Consider the following 21,430-nt stretch of genomic DNA (forward strand, 5'->3'; position numbering starts at 1 on the left):
CATTAACAAAGGTTAGATTAAGAATAAAAAAAAATTGTGTGTGTTATTAAGTAAAATTATTTTAAAGTCGGATGCCCTGCTTTTTTTCCTCCCTATCTCTTTCTCTCTCTCTCTCTTTCTCTCCATTTTCAATAACAGGCTCCCAAGCTGCCAGAGTTACCTCTGGCTGGGTGAAGAAAATCCATTCTTCACAAGACGGTCACCAACAGAAATGCTAAATTTAATATATGCCCAGTAGATTTCACAGTTTCCTGCTCAGTGCAACTAGCCATGCTTCCGGATACAAGAACATTGCAGATGCTGGGCTGGGCAACACAAGGCAGTTGTGAGAAAAGTTAAAATTAAAACATAATTAGAATAGAAAGAAAAAGTTGTTGAGCTACACATTGATAGAGAAGTGGAAAGAAGCATTATAGTAAATTCTTTTTCGTGTGTTTGAGTGACACTCCATTTGTGATTTGGCCTGGAGTGCAAATTCGGTGAAGATCTAATTCATATATATATATACAAATACATATACATTGTATATATTTAGGGACAAATGTTGTCCTCAACTGTTGCAATACAAATCTACCTACATTGATGTAACTGAGAAGAGCAAATTGACACCCATTGTATATTGGAACATGTATGTAAAATTATACAGCAAATACACCCATAATCACACATGCAGAATATTAAAATGTAAATAGAATGGGTGCAAGAAAGTTGATTCATTTTTCTTTCAAGTCATTTTCCCAACAGGGAAGGCACTTAAGAGGTTAACAAAGAGAATGGAAAGCAAATTGACAATAGGGAAAAGGAAGAGGCAAATGAGGTTTAAAAAAAATGAACAATCCCAGGACACAATAGACCCAGAAGCGCAGACATGTGCATTCCCTACAATACTGAAGCAAGTGAACTACGGAGCTGCAGCAACCCAGATACAGAAGAAGAGAAGCACTGAAAGAGGGGGTGAAAGAGAAAGTCAGAAAGAAAGAAAAAGAAAAAGAAAGGGACAGTGGCCTCAGCTACTAAGACAACCATGTGCATCTAGAGGGAAGGGACCCTTAAAGATGCAGTATTCCTTTAAAAAAAGACATCATAAAGTTGGATAATTAAACACTGGACAAAAATTTCATGGGCCACCATGATTAGCTGGCCCCATTTTGCTGGGTTTCTCTCACTGCCTATCCCTTCCTTTCACGTGGCTGTGCACAGCTCCAGAATTTGGTTCCTTTCATTTTCCTACCACCGAGGTCCTTCATCCTAACTCTTAAAAGTGGGAGGGAGGTGAGAGAACAGTGCATGTGATCCTTCAAAAATCAGCTTGGCCTTCCAGTGAGGGGGACCCTGGGTGATCCTTGTGCACTACCCTAACCTTCTCCTCCTGTACTCTGAAAAACATCACCTTCAAAAGGCAACATGAAATGCCCGGGTGTTTTAATGAAATTCCTCTAGTGGTTACTGAAGGGTCATTTCCTCTGCTCCTAACACAGCCGTAACAGCTGCCAGAGAAGTACAGAGGGACTGTGAAAGGTGCTGGTAACATCTGAAGGACCCTTCTCACACCACAGACAAAATGCAAAGACACCTCTCTTACTGGACCTGGCTTTTAATTACTGTGGAAGAGATAATCTTTGGAATAGTTTCAGACTATATTTTAATGCAAGAAGTGCCACGTGTTCAAGAATGTAATTTATGTACAGGGGGAATCAGAAAGGAACATCAATTTCCATGCCTATGGTAACAGTCTAGGAAAGCCCAGCCACTAAAGACTGTGTCACCTCTACTTCATGGCTGTGAAACTCTTAAAGGCTTCTAACTGTTTGGGTGCAATGCTTGTACTTACATGTAGGCTGCCATCTTAAAAAATGTGCCTTACATATGTGAGGGACAATCTCCCCTGTGGGTACACATAGTTGGTCTTCACTGTGGCAGGTTCAAGATTTGAAACACTGCCCACAAAGGATTGTCTCAGTCTGCAGAAGGCTAAAACAGGGGCTGTCCTTACATCCTAGGAGTCTCTTGTGGCTTAAACACCACATTTATCTTAAAGTAGAAAGGCTTACATTAAAAGGGGAAATGGAGAGAAAGGTTAGCTGAGTCCTCAGGTTGGTTCCTTTAAGGAATTCACCGCTTCCCCCTTTCTGAATCATATGGAACAGTCCTAAATCTCAAGCTGCTGATCTCAGATAAGCTGAGTGTTTGTCCAAAATGTGTGAGGATCATATTATAAATGAAGAATTATCCATCCAGATGCCAACTTTTAGCATTCAAGAAGAACTCTCTTCCTCTGAGACTGAAATTTTCGGAATTCCATGTCCATCAACAACCTCCCCTTAAATTTCTTTTTTTGTTCATGGACTCAAACTTAAGTGAGTCCACTAAAACTCCCTAAATCTGGTGGCCTGTATGTCTTCCGCTGTGCCTTTATTCACAGTTGGGAGTTACTCTTTTAGTTATTCTTCAGCATCTGTTAGACTGGAATCATCCTCCAAACCCCCTTTCTTTCAATGATCTTCTCCTCTCGTGTTCTGTGATGCAGCCTGGCTGCTTAAAGAGTTTGGCTCTTACCTAGAGGCACTTAATGTTTTGTTCTGTCAGTCAGGATTTCCAAAGTTTCCTACCACTGCTTTTGCTGACTCAGTTGTACTGCTGCTTCCAGTGCTGAGAATGAAGTACCCTGGGCTTTCTTAGTGTTTTATATTCCCAAAGCAGTCCTAGCAAATACAACTTTTAGCCTGGGGATCCTAACTTGGGGCAGGACTAAACCAGAAGTAACGGCAGGATGACATTTTAGTGGGGAAAACAGTACAGTCACAAGCTGCATTGGGGATAGCCTCAAAAGTATGGAACTATACAAAAATATATGTAGTGTGGGACTGTAAATATCCCACCCTCTTTGTTTCTCTCTAAGGAGAGAACAGCTATGTCCCCACACAGAGAAGGTAAGTACTGCATCTTTAAGGTCTCAGCAGTGAGGTAGAGGAGAGGAACATATTGTCAGTGTTTATACCTTTCTTCTTTGTTGAATTTGGGATTGGCTTCAGAGATATCCAGGCTTTTACTGAACATTGTTTTACTATGGCAGGAACAAAGCGAGAAAACAGAGTTACTAGTGTGGACATTTATAAAAAAGAGTCACCTGAAGCAATGCTGGACACCCAGCCCCCCAACCCATCCTCCCCTTTTTAAGCAATGCTCTGGAACCTTTATTTTACTTTCCAGCTATGGCTCAAGCCTACACACTGCTGAAGTTCATTATCTCCACCTGACTTCTGAGGTCTAAGATGACTTCACCCAAACATACTTTTAAACCCTGCTCTTCTCTATCCAGTTGAAAACCCAGGTACAATCTACTTTGTTACATTGTCCGGAGCATATAGAACGTGCATGAAGGCACAGATTGCATAGCACTCTTTACTCAGACTTGTCTAGCAGATCTCAACACTAAGCATGATCTGGGAAAAGGTTCAAATTAGGCCACAGAGACTCTTAGAGGAAAAGTAATCCATTTTGTATTCTAAATTGTAGGTCTATTACCACTTACTCCCAGCTCTCTTCCCTATACTCAGTGTATAGAGAAATGTCCTTCTTTATAATCTTGGGTGTGAATCCCTGAAGCTTAGAAGCAAAATTCCCTCTGCCTTGCTAAAAGGGCAGCTCTCTGTAACATGTTTCACTGGTAATATGCTTCACTGTTTCGCAGAACACTGTTTTCTAATGTTAGTTGATCTTTCATGCAAGCTATCTACTTCAATAGCCAGAAGAAAATGCATAGTTAATGAAGCTCATTTTAGAACAGTTTTTGGACTTGCACAGAAAAGCTGCTGAAAATTTCTGGCATATCCCCACAGGATTCTAGTTCCCACAGAATTCTCCCTTGCCTGTCTGATTTTGGCACAGGGGCCAAATTAGCTGGTGTTAAACTACGCTCAGAACCTACCTCTTTTCTTTTGACATTTCAGTGAAATACCAGATAGGCTGAGAAGTGTGGATACCAAAAAAGCAGAATCAAATAAAATTATGAACACCTTTAGTTGACAGCTAGTAGCGAAAACCATGAATCAACAATAGTTAGTCACCAGTTTTAGGGTGGCCAGTGTTTGTGCACATTTATTTTGTCATACATCATCAAAGACCCAATGAAGAACACTTGGAGAGGTCAGCACAAACATCTCAAGGAGTCTGTAAGCTCAAAAAGCAGTCCTTGTGTTGAATTCCTTTCCTACACTACCCAGAACTAAATCACTAAAGGACTATGTTTTTCACCTAATACTTTGTCAGCCTGTATGACTGCCGAGACTTAAACCTCAATGGAAAGATGTGCCCTTAAACAAGCCAAGACCAGACGCTTGTAAGGACCCCACTTTATTACCAAAAGCACAGTTCATCACACAGACACATAAAACCAGAGGTTACAATCCCCTTTATGCAAGAAAACATCTGTTCACTACTGGGAAAGGGAATGTAGGACTAAATCACAACAAACATGGGTGTGTTCTGCCCACTGGTTAGAAGAGTATCTCTGCTACCTTAAGAAAGAAGTAATGGCTCTGTGTCTCCAGATGTTTGCACAAGTCTTTTGTGTCTAAATAAGAGGCCTGTTTCCATTGTCTACCTCCCTGTTTTCCTAGTATTGTAGGATAAAAGCATTGAATAATCATCCATCCAGACCAAAAAATGTCATTCTTTTAAAAAAAAGCATCCACTTCTGGGATCTAAGACCTAGTGCTGTAAAATCCACTCTCAGTGGGTCATTTCATGGAAAATAATATGCAGCTAGCCATTAAAAATCCTTCAGTCTTGGTGGAAGGCACTTGTCATTTTGTTACTGACTGCTCTGACAGATGGTGCCCCATCAGCAATGCATCGTCCCCAGACAATCCCCATGCAGTGGTGTTTGTTAATGAAGCCAGTTCACGTTATAAACGACTGTGCTGCCAGCAACACAAAATGTGCCATTGTTGTCTGTGGATGTGGAATGGTATGAATTATGGAAGCTCAGACATAGAGTAAAATAACATCTTCCCTTTAACCCCTTCCAAAACAAGCTCTACCAAGCTCATCATCATCAATCATGGTGTTATTACATCCCTTCCTCCACCCTTAATCACACCTTTATGTCCAGCCCTGAGCTGTGTGGTATACATTTCCCTCTATCTCTTTTGTGCCTGGCATGTTTCACTTCTTCCTATAAGACAAAGTCCTTCTTTACTGATATGCCACCTGGGTATGTCTCCCCTCTGCTCTGCACTCATCTCAGATGTTTGACTTTAAATGCTTTCTCATCTGCAGAATTGAGTGAGACATTTAAAAGCCAAAGAAATACTTTGGATAATGAGATGCAGCTTTGCTTCTTCAGCGTTTTTGAATCCAAAAGCAAAGCTGAGAGCTGGAAGAGAAGATTTCAGCTCTCAGAACATTTCAGGATCAATCTAACACGTTCTAGGCTGGATGAACACGACTGAATCATTACCTTTGATTGTTCATCTCACCACTTCCTATTTGTTCCACCCAGTTGGACAGTTACTGCAAACAGCTGCAGAGCACTGCAACTCACAGGCAGCCTTGGGGTGGGGAGAAGTGATTCACCTCTGTCTGTCTCATTTCTGGGAGCTTCATGGCCCAGACCTCTACTGGATACCAGATTAAACACTAAGTTGAACAAGGAGTGAACAACTGTTTGTCAGCCTTGCATTAGTCCCTATCACTTTGAGGCCTATGAGGAACACTGAGAATACATCCTGCCCTAAATGCTTCCTTAGCCCAGACCTCATTAAATATCAAAGCAAACCACACACTCGAGACAGGTTTCCAACCTACAACACAATGAAAAATCTTTCTGGCAGTGTATCTCAAGGCCACACATCTGGTCTGAAGTCCTAGCAAGATCCTCAAAACCAACATTTTTTCCTCCCTATAGACTGAACCGCAACAGTTGTCAGTAAAACTTTCCAGAAGATCTAGGGGACTCTGGACATGACATTTTTCCACGTTCTTCACACAGTTCTCAGTCAGCAAAGGGAGTTTCTGAGCAGGCACAGCAAGCTCATTTTCAACAGATCTTAACAGCTAAACAAAAGTAATCATGTCATAAAGCTGAAACAGAAGTTACAGCATCACCAGCAACACATTTATGAAATGTTCTTTAGTACTGATTGATTTATACAAGTGTAAAACTAAATGCATGTGCTTCCTTTAGGGTAGGCATAGCGACTGAGGAAACAATTTCCATTGTTCATATATGTGAACTTCCACAGTTCACTTATTTTCCCAGAGCATGCCTTGAGGAAACACCATGCTCCTCTGCTGTTTCTCCACAAGACTAACACTTTCTCTGAGAGAAAAGAAGTAAAATTATACTCGTTTCACTGCATTACAGACAGGTGGTAATTTATGTGGGTCAGATGCGTGTTGGCTCTGACAGCACATTTCAGAAGTATCCACAGATGCCTGGACAGAGCTTTCCAGAGTCAAGCTGTTCTAACAACGTGGATGGTGAGGTTCATCTCATTTAACTTCGGGTTCCTAAAAGCTAGGTACCTAATCCAAGAGAGTCATCTAGATTCCTGCTGTAGGCTATGGAGACAGAGAAGAATGACCAGAGCATAATTTATACTAAGATTGTTGGAACAGAGGACATATGTATCTAAGATCTTTCAAAGTCCTCATCTGTCCCCACTGCCTAGAGTGACAGCCTGTGCATCTAGCTCAGACTGAATCCCTATGTTCTGGACAATTAAAATGAGATGAGATGTATCTTGCCCAGAGGACAGAGCAGTTTCCTGAGAAATAGTTGCAAGCAAACAGAGCTCTTAAGCCCCTGGCAGGGCTTCTGCTCCTGTGTGCATAAGCGCTGTTGGCTGCCAGATCATGTTGCAAGTGTGCTTGGAGGTTGTTATGAATGCTGCTATGAATAGAAAAGCTCCACAGCTCCTTTGTATGTACAACATAAAAGAGGGTAACAAAGCCAGGAGGGACTCTCAGCTCTTGGGTAAAGGAGAGACCCACCTCTGTCCATGTTGTGCCATTTCAATAGCTCTGCGAGCAGGGACTGGGGAGCCGCCATCTGTCACGCTGAGAACCTCCATCGACTTCCTTTCTGGCCGCCGCTTCCCATGCCTGTTCAGCATTGGGGAGTCCACACGCTTCCGGGGTGGATCTTTACAAAAAGAAAACACTGTCAGCTGAATCTGGCTGTGATTTACCTCACAAAGCTTGGATCAGTCCTCTCTCACCAATCTCACTCTCACACCCCCCTACAGAGATAGGTATCTTCGTGATGGAGATGAACATTTGCAGCCTCTTTTCTTCCAAATTTACAAGCATTAAGACATAAGTTGCAATCCATCTGCAGAAAAAAGGAGTATTGCTACTGTCCTGAATGTACGAGCACTGTAAAATAAAGGTACAACTATAGCACAGCCTGCACAAATTACCTTACAAAGCTGATAACAGTAATAGCAAGATGATAGCATGGGCTATAGCGGAAGCTGCTAGCTAGAGCGTATGCTATCCAGGGATTCTGCTCATGCACTCAAGTAGCTAGAGCTTGCTTTCAATGTCCATGCTAGCTAAATTAAACGTGACACAAGGACATAAGTAGATTCTAAATTCAGACTCACATTCTCTTCTGAAAACACATCCTTTTTTTGCATCTTCAAGATTAGATTTCAGGTTTTCCCTGCTGTTTTATATTTTCCTCCTTCAGCATTACAAATTAAACATTCTTGTCTACCTGAGATGAATCTCCGATGAGAGCTACTGAAATTTATCTCAGAGGTCATCATACAGCTTTTACTGCTATAGTAACTGAAGTGCTTTATACTTTTTATTGTGTAACATTCCTATGAGGTATGGAAGTGCTACTTTTATTCTACAGAGTGAAAGCTGAGGTATAAGAATGAGATATTTAAAGACATTTCATACATAAAGGTGCAGACAAACATTTACTGCAGTTTTGAGAAGCTCCTAAGTTGCTCTGGAAAGAGTCTTTAGATACCAAACTGCGTAACAGAAAGTGCTCCAAGGTGACTTGCCAAACTATACACACCTTCATGGTGATGCAGGGAGCCAAATGCAGACCTGCTGAGTTCTTTTATTACGAACATATCTGATAGCATCAAAACAGTAAAGAAGAAAGCAGAAAAATAAATAGGGAAAGATTTTCTTGCTTTGGTTGGGCCATTTCAGTACCCTGCCTCTGTTTATAGGCACATTTTTGATTTCAGTGGAGAGTGACCACATGTAAGAAAAGGCATCCTTCACCTCTTCAGTCAAAAAGAGGCTCACAGTGTCCAGTCCCTAAGGCTTCTTCGTCTGCCAGGATTTCTTTGTAAAACCAATAATGCTATATTTGACTATTATATTACTACTGCCACAGTTAGATCAGTACTGCCTAGTCTGGTATTATTTTCATTACCCTGACGTCCTCAGCCCCTGCCTACTTGCTTGTTTCTTCTCTCTCTTACATCATGCTTTTTAGAATACGGTTCCTTTGACGCAGGGCTTATTCTTGAAACAATGAGCATGAGTAAATACAGCCCTAATGCAAACGGGCTAGTAATAACAACTGAGTGTGTTACTATAGAAGTATTACGTGTATTATAATAATAATTCTGTTAAAAATTAGTTAGAAAATAAACAGTTGTATCTCACTCCATTTGAAACTACTTTCAGTAATAAAAATATACTAGAAAACACCAGCAGGGGCAATCATCTTCAGAGTAGGAAAAAAACACAGTGCATAAAGTTAAGGGAAAAATAGTGGAAGATAAACCTAATAAAGCAGTTGTATTGAGGGACTTCAGTTGCACACAGAGACATGGTCAACAATAAGCTAGGACAGGATTTAGACATTTCAAATTCCTGCTTCTTCAAACAAGTTCAAAGAACAAGAAAGGATCCATCCTACAGAACAAATGCTGGTGTAAGAAGTGTGATTACAGATGACTAACTCGCATAACCAGAATGAAATTAAATTTGGTATCCACAAGATATAAAAATATAAAGATTCCTAGAGGGATATGAGACATTAGAAATGAAAGGAAAAAAGTGCAGTTGAATTAAAGAAAGGAAAAAAAATGAAGTTGGAAGATGAGGAAAGAGAATGAAGAAGGAAAACGAAGCACGCATCTAAAGTCAAAAGAAAGGAGATGAGTAAGCTCAGATGGCATCAAGGTTAGTTAATAACAGAGTCTAAACAAGGAGAAGGAAAAAGTCAAGAAAAACATTATACGAGAAGATTTTTTAAAGGCAATTTCATCCATGCATGTTTAAAACAGAACACTTTAGAAAATGGAAATTCAGCCAAGTGACAGTTGCAAAAGCGATAGTTAGGCCAAATATATGGTGGACATTAAAAAGATCTAAAAAGGAATTTGAAGAAAAATGAGCCAAAGACTTGAACAGCGTTTTGTATAGCCATCAAAAAAAGAAAGCTTGAAAGAAGGATAGTAGCCAGAAGGACTATAAGGGAATCAACAGAGCAATTAAAGAAGGTAAGGATATTGCTGACAAGCTAAATCATTCTTTTATATCAATCTTTGCTCAATACGTTGGAAGATACTGATTTCCAGTCTGTATTTTAAACTTTCAAACAGAAGGAATAAGCAAAAGGAGCAGGTGGTGAAACACACCCATAAATTCAACAACAGCAATTCACAAAGGTTTGATGGAAAATACATCCAGAAGTTTGCATTGATGTAGTCGATCTTCTAACACTGGTATTTGATTCCTCTTGAAATTGGCTACAAACCTACACTATACATGGATAAGGTTGTCAAGTGCTGTACATATTTTTTAAAACGGTCTGAATAAGAAACCACAGGGTACTGAGTCTGTCATCAATGTCAAGTCTAAAGATTCTAAAGTATACAGCCATCCTGCCATAAAGACTAAAGTGGTGGCATATAAGAACAGTTGGAGATTTTGCAGCAGCACAGGAATTAAAAATAGGAAAACCTCCAGTGTGCACACTTCTGTTTTTGAGTCTCTGGAAATATTTCACATGGAAACAAAGTGAAAACCCAAATTCAAGTCCTGGTCTGGATGTGGCAGTTTTGGAGAAGTATTTTGCTTTCACTTCACATCAGAAAAGTGAAGCCATTCTTAAGTGTTTTTTTTTTTTTTTTTTTTTAACAGAGGAAGGCAGTATCATGTAAATAATAATCCAATTATAACAGTATTCATCTGAAAGGCAGGAAAGTTTCATCTTCTGAGTTTGAATGAGGCACCTACATCCTAATAGGGCGACTCTGGCTTGATCTCTTGTTCTCTAGTTTATTAAGAATTTCCACTACACAGAAGCCTTTTGCTCAGGGAGACATTAGTTGACATTCACATATTTTACTGAGAAATTTCTCATTTCCATGTTTTGGAAGAAAGAGGAAAAAGCAAAATATAATGAGATGCACCTTTCTTATTTTTTTTTTCCCCTGGCAAGAGCTCAGGCAATACACAACTCTCACAAATGTGGTTTCTTCAACCTGCTAATATTAAATCCATTACCTTTTCTCTGCTCTTCTCTGTCTGTGCTAAGCCATTGCTAATGGCTAATGATGAGATACTCATCAGAAGCATGACTGCTCTTAATTAAACCTTGCCCCATGTTCTCAGAAATACTGCTGGGAACAGAGGACGTGGAAACCCCCTGTGGAAGACAAAATACAACTTACAAACTCTCAAAGAATAATGCTCCGAGTCTAAAATGTGCTAATGCAGCACAAAGATACATTCAGGGTAGTGTTTCCCTGATGGGGAACATTTTCACTCCTTGCACAAAAAAAAAAAAAAAAAAAATCAGGAGTGGAGAACAGTTCAACACATGAAAATACATGTGGAAGAGATATATATGCTGTGTTCCGGTCATGGCTGTGTATTCGCCTACATGCTGGATACGAACATTCTAGTCATCTTGCTTCTTTTTTTATGACAGAAGCATTTCTAAAACAAGATGGTGGTGTCTTTACATTGCAGGACAATCTGAGTCAAAAGCTGATGAGTAAAGTGTTAGAAGACAAACTACACAGAGAAAGGGCCTTTTGACCGGAGCACCCGCAGTAGACACAACAACCCATCTTCTTCAGGATGCTTGCTAACATATTTTCTGCAGCTCCATTCAGGTAAGCATTTAAAAAATTACCGTGTTGACTCAGAATTTCCATTTCATCCCCCACAGACGAGATTTCTCTGTAAAATTATTGGGCCTGGAGCCTGGAACTTTGATAATGTAATCATTCAGTTCAGTATTAGCAAACGTATAGTTCAATATACCACTGCCCTGTAGGCCTGGGAGATTACAAGCTTTCCAGTGAGAATAAAGAGCACTTTGCTTCTAGCCTTCAAAGTGCTGAAATACAAGACCTAAAAATCACAACACTAGTATATAAAAATGCTATTTCAGGTAATTGATAGAAGTGAGTAGTGCTTTATTAGTTAAACTTTTGTCACTGTGCAGAGCAAGAGTCACTTACATAGTTAGCTCCTTAGGGGAGCATTTTTCCTGTTGTCTGGATTAGTGTAGTCCTTGGTGATCAACAGTACTCTAAAATACTAACAAATAATTCTTCAGGAATAAAACATTATCACAGGAGTTTTAAGAGATATGTAATCTTACTGCTATTAAGCTTTCAAAATCTTTTTAAGATAGTCTAAAAACATGGTGGTGTAATGTACATACCATAAACAGACAAGTGATACTATTCATACTTCTAACAGTGTATGTATTTACCTATAGAAAAGAGGATGTGTACACATATAACTTTATCAGGATGTAATGCTACACAGTCTTACTAGTACAAGTCCAGAAGCAGCGCTTCTGCAATACTGCATGTAGATTAGTAATTACAAAATTCTGCCATTACATTACAATGCTCCTAAACTTCATCTACTTGCATGGAGGCAGCTTGTGGGTCCACATGGTATTTTTTATGATTTCTGGTTCAAAACCAACTTGGATGTTTCTGCACTGACACAGATTATGTCCTGAAGAATGAAGCCCTGTAACCAGAAAATAGACCTGCCTGCCTCAGGCTGCAGATTCTCACCAGCGCTGTGCACTATTTCAGCGGGAAAGTAATAGTAATGCTAGGGTTTGAGGATATTCAAAAACAAAAAGGCGAAGAGGAACTACTTAAGATGTGTTTGTGATGACAGAGGTCTTATCTGCAGTACCTATTTCATTCCTAGGGGGAAGATCCTCATCTTCATGACTGGGATACCTCTCCTTCCGGTCAAGCAGAAGAAAATAAATCATTTTCTCTTGGTTTTCTCTGAAAAAAAAAAAAAAAGAAAATATCTTTAAATTTGAAGATAAAAAAGCAAAAATGTGTAAACAAACCTTTCTCATCAAACAAATAGTTACAGTTATTCTAAATAAGCTGGAAATGCCTGCCATCTAGATATATAACCCACAAAGCTTTTGAGAACTTTGCTGTCTCCAACAAGCAGCTCATGAGAGAAGGAAATACGATTCCCACATTACACATCTGGAACAGAGCTACAGGACAGATGAGGTAATACATCCACAAGAAGCTGAAGAGTGGCACAAGACATATTTCCTGAGCCTCTGTGTGCTCTTCCCACTACGTGTCCCTGGTAACACCTCAGGAAACACAAAAGCTCTCTGGCATAAGTTTGAAATAAGTAACAGTTTGCTCACAAAGGCATATCCAACACAAATAGCAGTACTGACACCTCCCCATCTGAACTGCAAGGCCCATCTTTTTGTGAAATTACCATGCCTAGCAGTGAGGGAAGAGACAACAATATTCCACCACTGACACCAAGTGTTAGGAAAGGTCAGTGACCCCTTGCTCCCTCCCAGAACATCACTGGCTGCTGAGCAGCTAGAGAGTGAGATGTTGCTACAGGTCCCTCACAGCAAGAGACACAGTAAAACGATTTCCACCTTTCCCCAGGTTTGTAAGCATCCCAGCCCCAGACACCCAACTAATATTAAGACTGAGCAAGTGCTTACTCTTCTGACAACAAGTCCTGTAAGAGTTTATTTCGGTCACGGAAGCAGCCTAACGAGTGCATGCTATCTAACACGTCTGGATCGATATCCTCCAAGGAAGGGAGAGAACGAATCTGCACCTTTCGAGGGATTGGTTGCTCTGGTTCTGGTTCATTCTTACCACCTCTGCAGAGGAAAGAAGATGAGAGAGAGAAAGGGGGCAGGGAAAGAAGGAGAGAAAAGAAACATGAGTCACAAATGAACCCGTACTCTGAAACACAGCCTGCAGCACCAGATGGAAATAGCTTGTTAAATCCCCACTGAGAGACCAGATCTTGCAACCAGACAGATATTCTTTTCAGAAGACACCGCACTGAAGGCTGAGAGTGACCATCACCTTGTGGATTTGGGTCTTTAATAAGAAATATCTGCATTCAGTCAGAAAGGCAGTAGGAACTTCACTTACCAATGCCCTCATAATGTAAGCAGCTGTTCAGCATCGTAATGCCAAACATTTCTACAACATTACATGGTTTTAGAGATGCTGTCTCATCAGCAGGCCAGACTCAGGCAGTCGGGCTGGGAAGCACAAGCTGAACGATTCCCCTTCAAACAACGAGCTGTGAGAACAAAACCTCGCTGCGTTTCACCAGCTCTTTACAAATGGCACTGCAACCATTTAATATTTAGAAACTTCCAAGGCAATTTAAGAGACCTCACTGTTGAGGTACATATTTAACACACTTTAGAGGAATTTTTTGGGAAACCAGTTTCTTTATATTCCTAAATACAACTCTGCTTCTCTTCAGAAATGTAAATTTGAAACTTCTGGCTCAAGTGTGATGCCTGAGGTCAGTGGCTAACCTAGGAACATCCATTAGTGGTAGAGCATATTACTCTTTGAAAAGTAGTTAACACAGGCTTCCTGCACAATCCTCTCACTCTATTGACTGGACTCAGGAAATGCAGATTATTTGTTGCAGTTAAAAGCCCTTAATGTAAGAAACAGGTCAAGATGTCATGACATCTATAACAGACCGAACGCTACATATTGCAGGCACCCTGGATAATCTTTGCTTTTGTTTAGCTGGGAAAGGAGCAACCTAGGTCAACTCTATCCACCTAAAGAGGTGGGTTTGGTGGTGGTGGTGTTTTGGTCAGAGAAACTGTCTATCCGGGCTCTTCGCTATTTCTTAGTGGATGTTCTGTGTGATGTTGAGGCTTTCATATTCTTCAGGTGAGGTCCTACCTTTCCTTTATGTGATGTCAATGTGTGACTGTCGGGTCCAGGCTGCGTTTGTTGTTTCTGGGGCTGATGCCTCCTTGGAGTCTCACAGAAGTCTCTATGTCTTGTACAATGACAACATGGTCCCGAATCTAATGGCTAAATTTGGAAATCTTGTCCAACTAAAGAAACATCTTATTCCATGAGTGCCCTGCCCTGCCTTTAGGAGGTAGCTACTCTTACAGCTCATTATTAGTCAAAGCGTGTCAAGATTTAGCTCCCAGCAGGTAATAAGCAAAGACTGGACCATAACCTTGGCTATTAAAGCCACTGATGACATTGTCATTAAGATAAATTCTTGCAGGATGGACCTTCGGACAGCAGCTGAGATTTTGTTTTTTAATGATCTGGAGTTCATTTTTAGAAGGAACAGACTTCATTAATAATTTATTACATTAAAAACAGAGGTCCTTAAGGTAATTTAAGAGACTAAGAAGAAATTATTGTTTCGGAAAATTCCCAGAAATTTTGGATTTCCTACTTGTTGCCCTAGCCTACAGCAGAATATCACCTACAAGCATCTTTTACAGCTATCAGCTTGGGTGCCATTTCTAGAGAGCACAGCTTGGTGTCTTCTGTGCAGTGAAAAGTGGCTTTTCCTTATGCCCGGCACCTGGTCAGCCTCAGACATAGGCAGGAATATTCACACCTCCTCATCAGGTACAAGAAAAATCTGCAAAGAGGTGCCTCATCATTTGGCAATGCATTCAGTGCTTCGGGAAATGAAAATCACCGGTCTGTGCTGTGATTGGCATGCCTGTATTGCCTGTTCCATTCTCAGTCTGGTAGAGAGTGACAAATTTGTTGCATTTCAACCCACATAGACATCAAACAATGTCACCCAATGAATACTGCAAATCACGTATATTTTTTAAAGGCCTGCATGAATGTAATTGCTGCTTTTAAACCCTGCCTCTTTTGTGAGGAACGGTGCATACAATGGATGTGATTCCAGAACAGGGCGGACTTTTTCAGTCTCTCCATGAAATTCCCTCGTGAATCTCACTGAGATGCACATTTACATCAGAGCAAAGCGAAGCAGCACGGGTACCATTCTTCTTTTGATTTTAGTAAATTTGGTACCTCCACAATTAGGGCAATAACTCAGCGTTACTGAAGTATGCATTTACCATAATAGCTAAATTTATTTGCCCTCTTGCTTTAGTACAAAAAGGTGAAAACATCTGAGGTTTATTTGCTGATTTAAGATAACCTGTGCTTGAAGTAAAAATAAATGGTTTAAATTAAAAAGGCTTAAAAAACCTCACTGAATTAATTTGGGTGGGAGAGTATGAAGAACTGGAGGTTGGTGATGAAAGGTTTCTCCTTGGTTTTTCTTTTTTATAGGCTTATGAATCATGATTTCAACTTTCAAGACCTCTTTCTCTGTCCGCTGAGACTGCAATTAAATCTTTTCCCCAGTTTTACAAAATCCTGAATATTTATTTGAAGAATTAAGTGAAATGACTTATTGGGTTCTGAGAACAACTTTCAGGTCAGTAACTTACATATGACGAAGAATAAAGATTTAACATGGGACAGTAGTGTTAAGTGAAATAGGGAGAAAATGAAAGATATGAGCAAAACAGCTACAGTGTGCAAACACTTGTAACCACTCCTTCTCTGTCAGCATCAATATTTCCAGGCAAAATGAATGCAAAGAGGCTGTGAAACATTACCAGATGAAAGCAGTAGAGTTTTGGAGGTGGTAAGGTTATTCACAGACTAAATTTAGCCAAAGGAGGTTAACCTCCTTAGGTCAATCCATGGCCAGTAGAGAATGAGAGAGAGCACTTTAAAAATATAGCTTTAAAAAGCTATTTTAAGCAGAAACTTTGTTTTAGGCAATCTGAACAGACTTCTGGAGGAGCCTTTTTCTTTATTGACTATAGCAGGAGTGTAGGAGGCACTTGCTTTTGCAAAACTCAGTTTATACTTATGAGAATGGCCTCAGATGCCATTTCCATTCGGGTAAAAACATGTTCACTGTGCGAGTCATCAGAGAATCTGACCTTCATCAAGAAGTGCACGAAAATGCTCTAACACTTATGTTTGCAAAGAAAAAATGTTCAGATTTAAAATCTAGAATAAAGTCATGAAATAACACCTGCCTAATTGTGCATGTAAGCCTGGGACAATAACCCTCTGAGGTGAAAACTTCCAGGTTAAAATCTCGAGGATGGTTACAGTAATAATAGAATGATCAATGACATTTAATTTTATTTCCTATTCCACTTCTGATCAAAGGACAGAGAAACTGAAGTCAGCTGATTTTACTCCATAAAGAAACAAAGGGGATCAACTGTCTAGTCTTACAGAACCAGAATTTACTTTTGGACTTTCTAGCACAATGTTACAGTAGGGCTACTTCAGATTTACAGTTAGAGATTTTTCCCCTCAATTTATCCATCAGAGCTGAAAAAAAACAAAACTGCAGCAAACAAGACTCAAGTCCTCTGATTTTAGAAGGTGCCATGTCAGCCGGTAACTGTAGAGCGCATGAAAAAGCCACAGGCAGAGTGCTACCACCATTTCAGGTGAACTAAGAACAAAACATGTTATTCTACAAACTGTTGAATGCCCTTGGGTCCTATTGAAGTCAGTGAAGCCAGCAAGTGAACAGTGCCCATAAGATAGATTTAGAGAAAACAAAACAAATCAAAACAAAGGTGTTTTTTCTTCCTGGTGACAGGCTTAAATATCAGTTCATATCATCCTCAAATATTTCCCAAGAGCAATGAGAGGAGGATTATGAAGGCAGGACTTTTCTTATCACCCACCCAGGGAGTGTGTAGGAACACTGACCCCCAGAAGCAAGTATCAAAGCATAATTTCCTTATTTAATATCTGTGAAGTATTCTCCTTAGTTTGATTGGGTTATCGTGGGTACAAACAAAAAATGTTATTTACTTAGGTTTCTTGAAATACTATTAGGGCTACACAGAGTGCAAGGTCACTTTTAAAAGCCATCAATCTTCCTTACACCCAAACCACTCGACAGGCATGTACTTTTCTCACAGACCTCCTGTTTCACTGTCAAGACTGCTGCTTTTAATCAAGTCACAGAACTACTCTCACATCAACAGGTTACAAGGTCAGAAGCAGCCTCTTAGCTTGCTGTGAAGGAGTAGGGATTATGAGGCAGAAAATCTCTTGTTCACAGGTGCTTACTTATCAATATAATCATTTTTGTTTCTACTTCAGAGGAAAGCCAAGATGCCAAGAAGGAACAAGCAAAAGCTTTCTTGTCAAGAAGGTATTACAAGGGATTCTCTGGAGCACTTGAAGAGCAAACCAAATATGGCTGTTAGGTTGTGGGTTTTTTCAGTGGTGATGACTTGCAGGTATCTTTTTTACACAGAAAGTTGGTGGACTGAATGTTTTATTTCAAACAACTGTTAGTCACTGCATACATATTTCCCAGCTTGAATCTATAGGGATGAAATTATACTAGCAGCAGAGGGTAAAAAAACAACAACACATTAGATGCCTTCCCATCCTCTGCCCCTTTCTCCACCTGTGTGAAAGCTGTTTTCAAACTCCAATCTCTCTTGTCATAGATCACAAGAATAACAGCCCCCGTAACATGATTAATACTGAATGCATGCAAAAGTGAATTTAAAAAGCATTACTTACATATACCATATGTGTTTCTGAATATGTTCTAGCTGCAAAGAAAAAGAAAACAAGGAATTAGCTCTGTAAAACAAAAAAGGTAACTCCACAAGACATCCTTATTCAAGGCTTGCTTCTAGTGAGGACTAAATCCACCATTCCAGAGCTGGATCTGTGCAAACAACAGGAACTTTCTACTGCATAAAGAGCATGTTCATCCTCACCCACCCCACTGTATATGAGATTATTTCTCTGGACAATGGAACAAGTCAGGAGCAAATCCCAGGAAAATGTGCAAGGACAAGGCTTCACCAGCAAGTGTTTTGGCCATTTAGGTTTTTCCCTTCCTAAGCCATTCCCCTTGAAAATACAACTGAAGCTAACAAACGGCTCCTATCAGTATGTGCATAATGACTGACAGTTTACACCAAAAGTTCATTTCCAGTTTTTATTTTGGAAAGAGAGAAAGATTGAAATAGACAGGTTCAAATAGACAATGTACATGAACAAAATAAAATGTGGACATGTGACATGATCTTCTGCCAGGACCCATGCTTGATTAGCTTCAGATTTACCATTAAAATCTAAAGACCAAGTGGAATTAGGTTCTATGTCAAAAAGATAATATTTATTGTTCCAGCATCTCAACCCCTGACTGCAAGTTTATTTTGCTTCCCTTTTTTCTGCTTCACACGTGAATATTTTACTATGTAATGAAGGATTGACCAAAGCTTAACAGTGGCTTTGTCCACCCATGGAAGGCATATACCAACAAATGTTACATGATGACCACAATTTCCATGAGCAGAGGGGAAAAAAATAATAGCTTTTTGCCAAGAGAAACCCCAACAGCAGGGAGAATAAACTGTTAACATTATATACTTACAGCAGAACCTTCCTAATCCTGTTTTTTTGAAGCATCATCACAATAGAAAAGCACTTTTCATAGATACTCAGGGATTATTCATTACGAGAACAATATTTTTTGTATTTCCCGTTACAAAAGCCTTTGTACATGCAGGGCAATGTGCACACTCACTGCACATAGGCTTGTGTTTGTGCAACACACAACTGAGAGGCAGAGGAGAGCTAGAAGGAAACTCAAGTGCTAACAGCTACATGATGAAATCGCAGGCCCATTAAACTGGTCAGGAAGAACAGAGACAGCTGTCCTGCTCCTATTACTTTCCACTTCAATTCCAGAATCAGAGAACAAAAAAAAAAAAAAAAAAAAAAAAAGAGGAATGGACAAACAACAAAATCTCACAGATAGAAAGTAAGTGTTCATCACAGAGAGGAGTGAATCAGAGGCCTCTGTGCTGTGGAATAACAGCTCCTTGATTGAATGTATGGGGTTTACGTGGCAAGGTTTTGGTAGCAGGGGCTGCAGGGGTGGCCTCTGTGAGCAGAGCCCAGCAGCTGCCCCCTGTTAGATAAGAACCAGCTCCAGCTGCTCCAAAGGGACCCGCCACTGGCCAGAGCCCAGCCATGAGCAATGTTGTTTGTCCCTCAGTGAGAGCAGATCTAAGAAAGGGAAAAAAAAAAATACTGCACAACTGCAGCTGAGAGAGGTCACAGGGCCAAACTGGGCCACATCTGTTTTTTTTTTTTTTTTTTTTTTTTTTTAATTGTTATTACTGCTCATTCTGGCGTTGCATATGACACAGAACCCCAGTCCGTAGGCAACAGCTCTGCCACAGGGAGCCCCCATCATCACAGCTCCCCCGTACCAGGTAGTCCTTTCACTCCTGCACTACTATGAGACAGGTGGAGTATTCACAACACACTGCCATCTCCCCTGAGCAGCTTAATTTAAGGAGATAAGGTACATATCTACGTATGTTCCCCTTACAGTCTGTAGATGCAGCCCTCTTCCTCTTGCTCTGTGCAAGCTGAGGTACAGAGCCTATCAGAAGAGCCAGTTTTGTACATCTTCCACAGGACAGGGCTTTAACATTCTTAGTTATCAAGTGTGTGCTGCTATGAGGATCTGCTAAGGACTGTGCCTCCTTTGTTTGGTAAAACCACCCTGTGAGATTACCGAATGGTTGAGGTGGGAAGGGACCTCTGGAGGTCATCTGGTCCAACCCTTGCTCAAGCAGGGACACCTGGACATGAGGTCTACCTACCGTGTCCAGGAGGCTTTTGAATATCTCCAAGGAGGGAGACTCCACAACCGCTCTGGGCAACCTGTGCCAGGGCTCTGTCACTGCATAGCAAAGAGCAGCTTCCTATGTTCAGATGGAACCTCTTGTGTTCCAGTTTGTGCCCACTGTCTCTGGTCCTGGCACTAGGCACCACTGAAAAGAGCCTGAGATGCATATCTACTCTATTTCCTACACACCACATGGAGGATTAGAGACATTAATGATTTCAGACAAGATGCAGATGATGCAGCTAAGCAATGTCCAAGTCTTTTTCATGCTTGCTTCTTCTCTTGCATTTTCTGTCTCTCTGGGTCACATTTTTCTTTTGTGCCTGCAATAGGCAGAAAACAGCACGTTGTTCTCTAAGTCAGAGAGGGGGAAGAAAGGAGGGTCACCAGTTCATGTCTTAGTCAGGGAACCCTTGGGATCCTTCAGAGAATATATGAAAGAGAAATCCCTTCTGCCCATCCTGCTGATCACCTCCTCCAAGCTAATGATCCCATATAGCATTTTTCTGAAAGAGAAGTCCCATAGTACCGTGATATATATCTGAAAGTGTATGAAAGCTCTCATGTGGGAACAACAATGGCTGCTGTTTACCTACACATCTGCAGTTTCATCCACATCAAAATCATTGCTGTGAAGTACTCAGGGATATCCCAGATCCGAAAAGTACTCTACAAAACCAATTTCTATTCTGATTCAAATGTAATTGCATTGAAATGTTATTACAAGTGTACTTGCTGCTGCCAACATCTTCATTGCTTTTTTAAAGGTAATTAATTAATGCTTTGTTGCTTTTCATCTGCATTAAAGTGACAGGAGGGTTATGGGAGGGCGATTGGTTTTGACAAGGAGAAGTCTGTATGCTTTTTACTATGCAGTGTAGGGGAGGGAGATACACAGTGGGAGCTAATCTCACTCCTCCTGCCTTCATTTAAACACAATGTTTAAATGCATTTAAGTGACGAAGGCATTTAACAGCCCTCCCCAGAGGGTTCTTCTTGCTGTTTGCACATGAGTTTGCCAAATTTAATGCCGTTTTATGGAAGTTGTTAAAATGCTGCTTCCTAATATCTCCTAGCCACCGCAGGCAATTGCCTCATGATGTCATCTCTGAAACAAAAACATGATCAGATCCATTGCACATGCACAGTCAGAGGACAGACCTCTGCAAGCTAAAATGCTGTGATGGAAGGAGAAGGGGAATTCCTTTGTCACAGTTTTACTTAAAATACTTCCAATACATATTAACCTTGTATACTGAAGTAGCATTTATTTAGGAGCCACAATTATAGATCCACTGCGATAAAGAGCTGTATAAGTTCATCAGAAAAGGAGGTCTCCTCCCCCAAGGAGCTTGCGTCTGAATTCTAAGACCGGGAACAACAGATGGAGACAGACAGGCAGATGGAAAACAAGACAGTGCTGTCTACATCC

At 40.5% G+C, this 21,430-nt stretch overlaps 1 protein-coding gene across 8 annotated transcripts in view; it reads right to left on the reverse strand.

The window, feature by feature from the left end:
* BRSK2 (BR serine/threonine kinase 2) overlaps window positions 1-21,430 on the reverse strand; it is a 299,566-nt gene that overhangs the window by 44,006 nt on the left and 234,130 nt on the right. For 5 of the 8 annotated variants that reach the window (XM_032189203.1, XM_032189202.1, XM_032189195.1 and 2 more), the window contains exons 9-13: window positions 17,865-17,896; window positions 12,965-13,129; window positions 12,160-12,257; window positions 6,997-7,147; window positions 2,999-3,064 (exon numbers count right to left, since the gene is read on the reverse strand). In XM_032189203.1, the coding sequence (XP_032045094.1) occupies window positions 2,999-3,064; window positions 6,997-7,147; window positions 12,160-12,257; window positions 12,965-13,129; window positions 17,865-17,896 (512 nt within the window). The remainder of the gene's footprint in view (window positions 1-2,998; window positions 3,065-6,996; window positions 7,148-12,159; window positions 12,258-12,964; window positions 13,130-17,864; window positions 17,897-21,430) is intronic. The other 3 variants (XM_032189197.1, XM_032189201.1, XM_032189200.1) reach the window with 1 other exon arrangement.

This window comes from Aythya fuligula, chromosome 5, assembly GCF_009819795.1.
Source record: "Aythya fuligula isolate bAytFul2 chromosome 5, bAytFul2.pri, whole genome shotgun sequence".
Taxonomy (NCBI): domain Eukaryota; kingdom Metazoa; phylum Chordata; class Aves; order Anseriformes; family Anatidae; genus Aythya; species Aythya fuligula.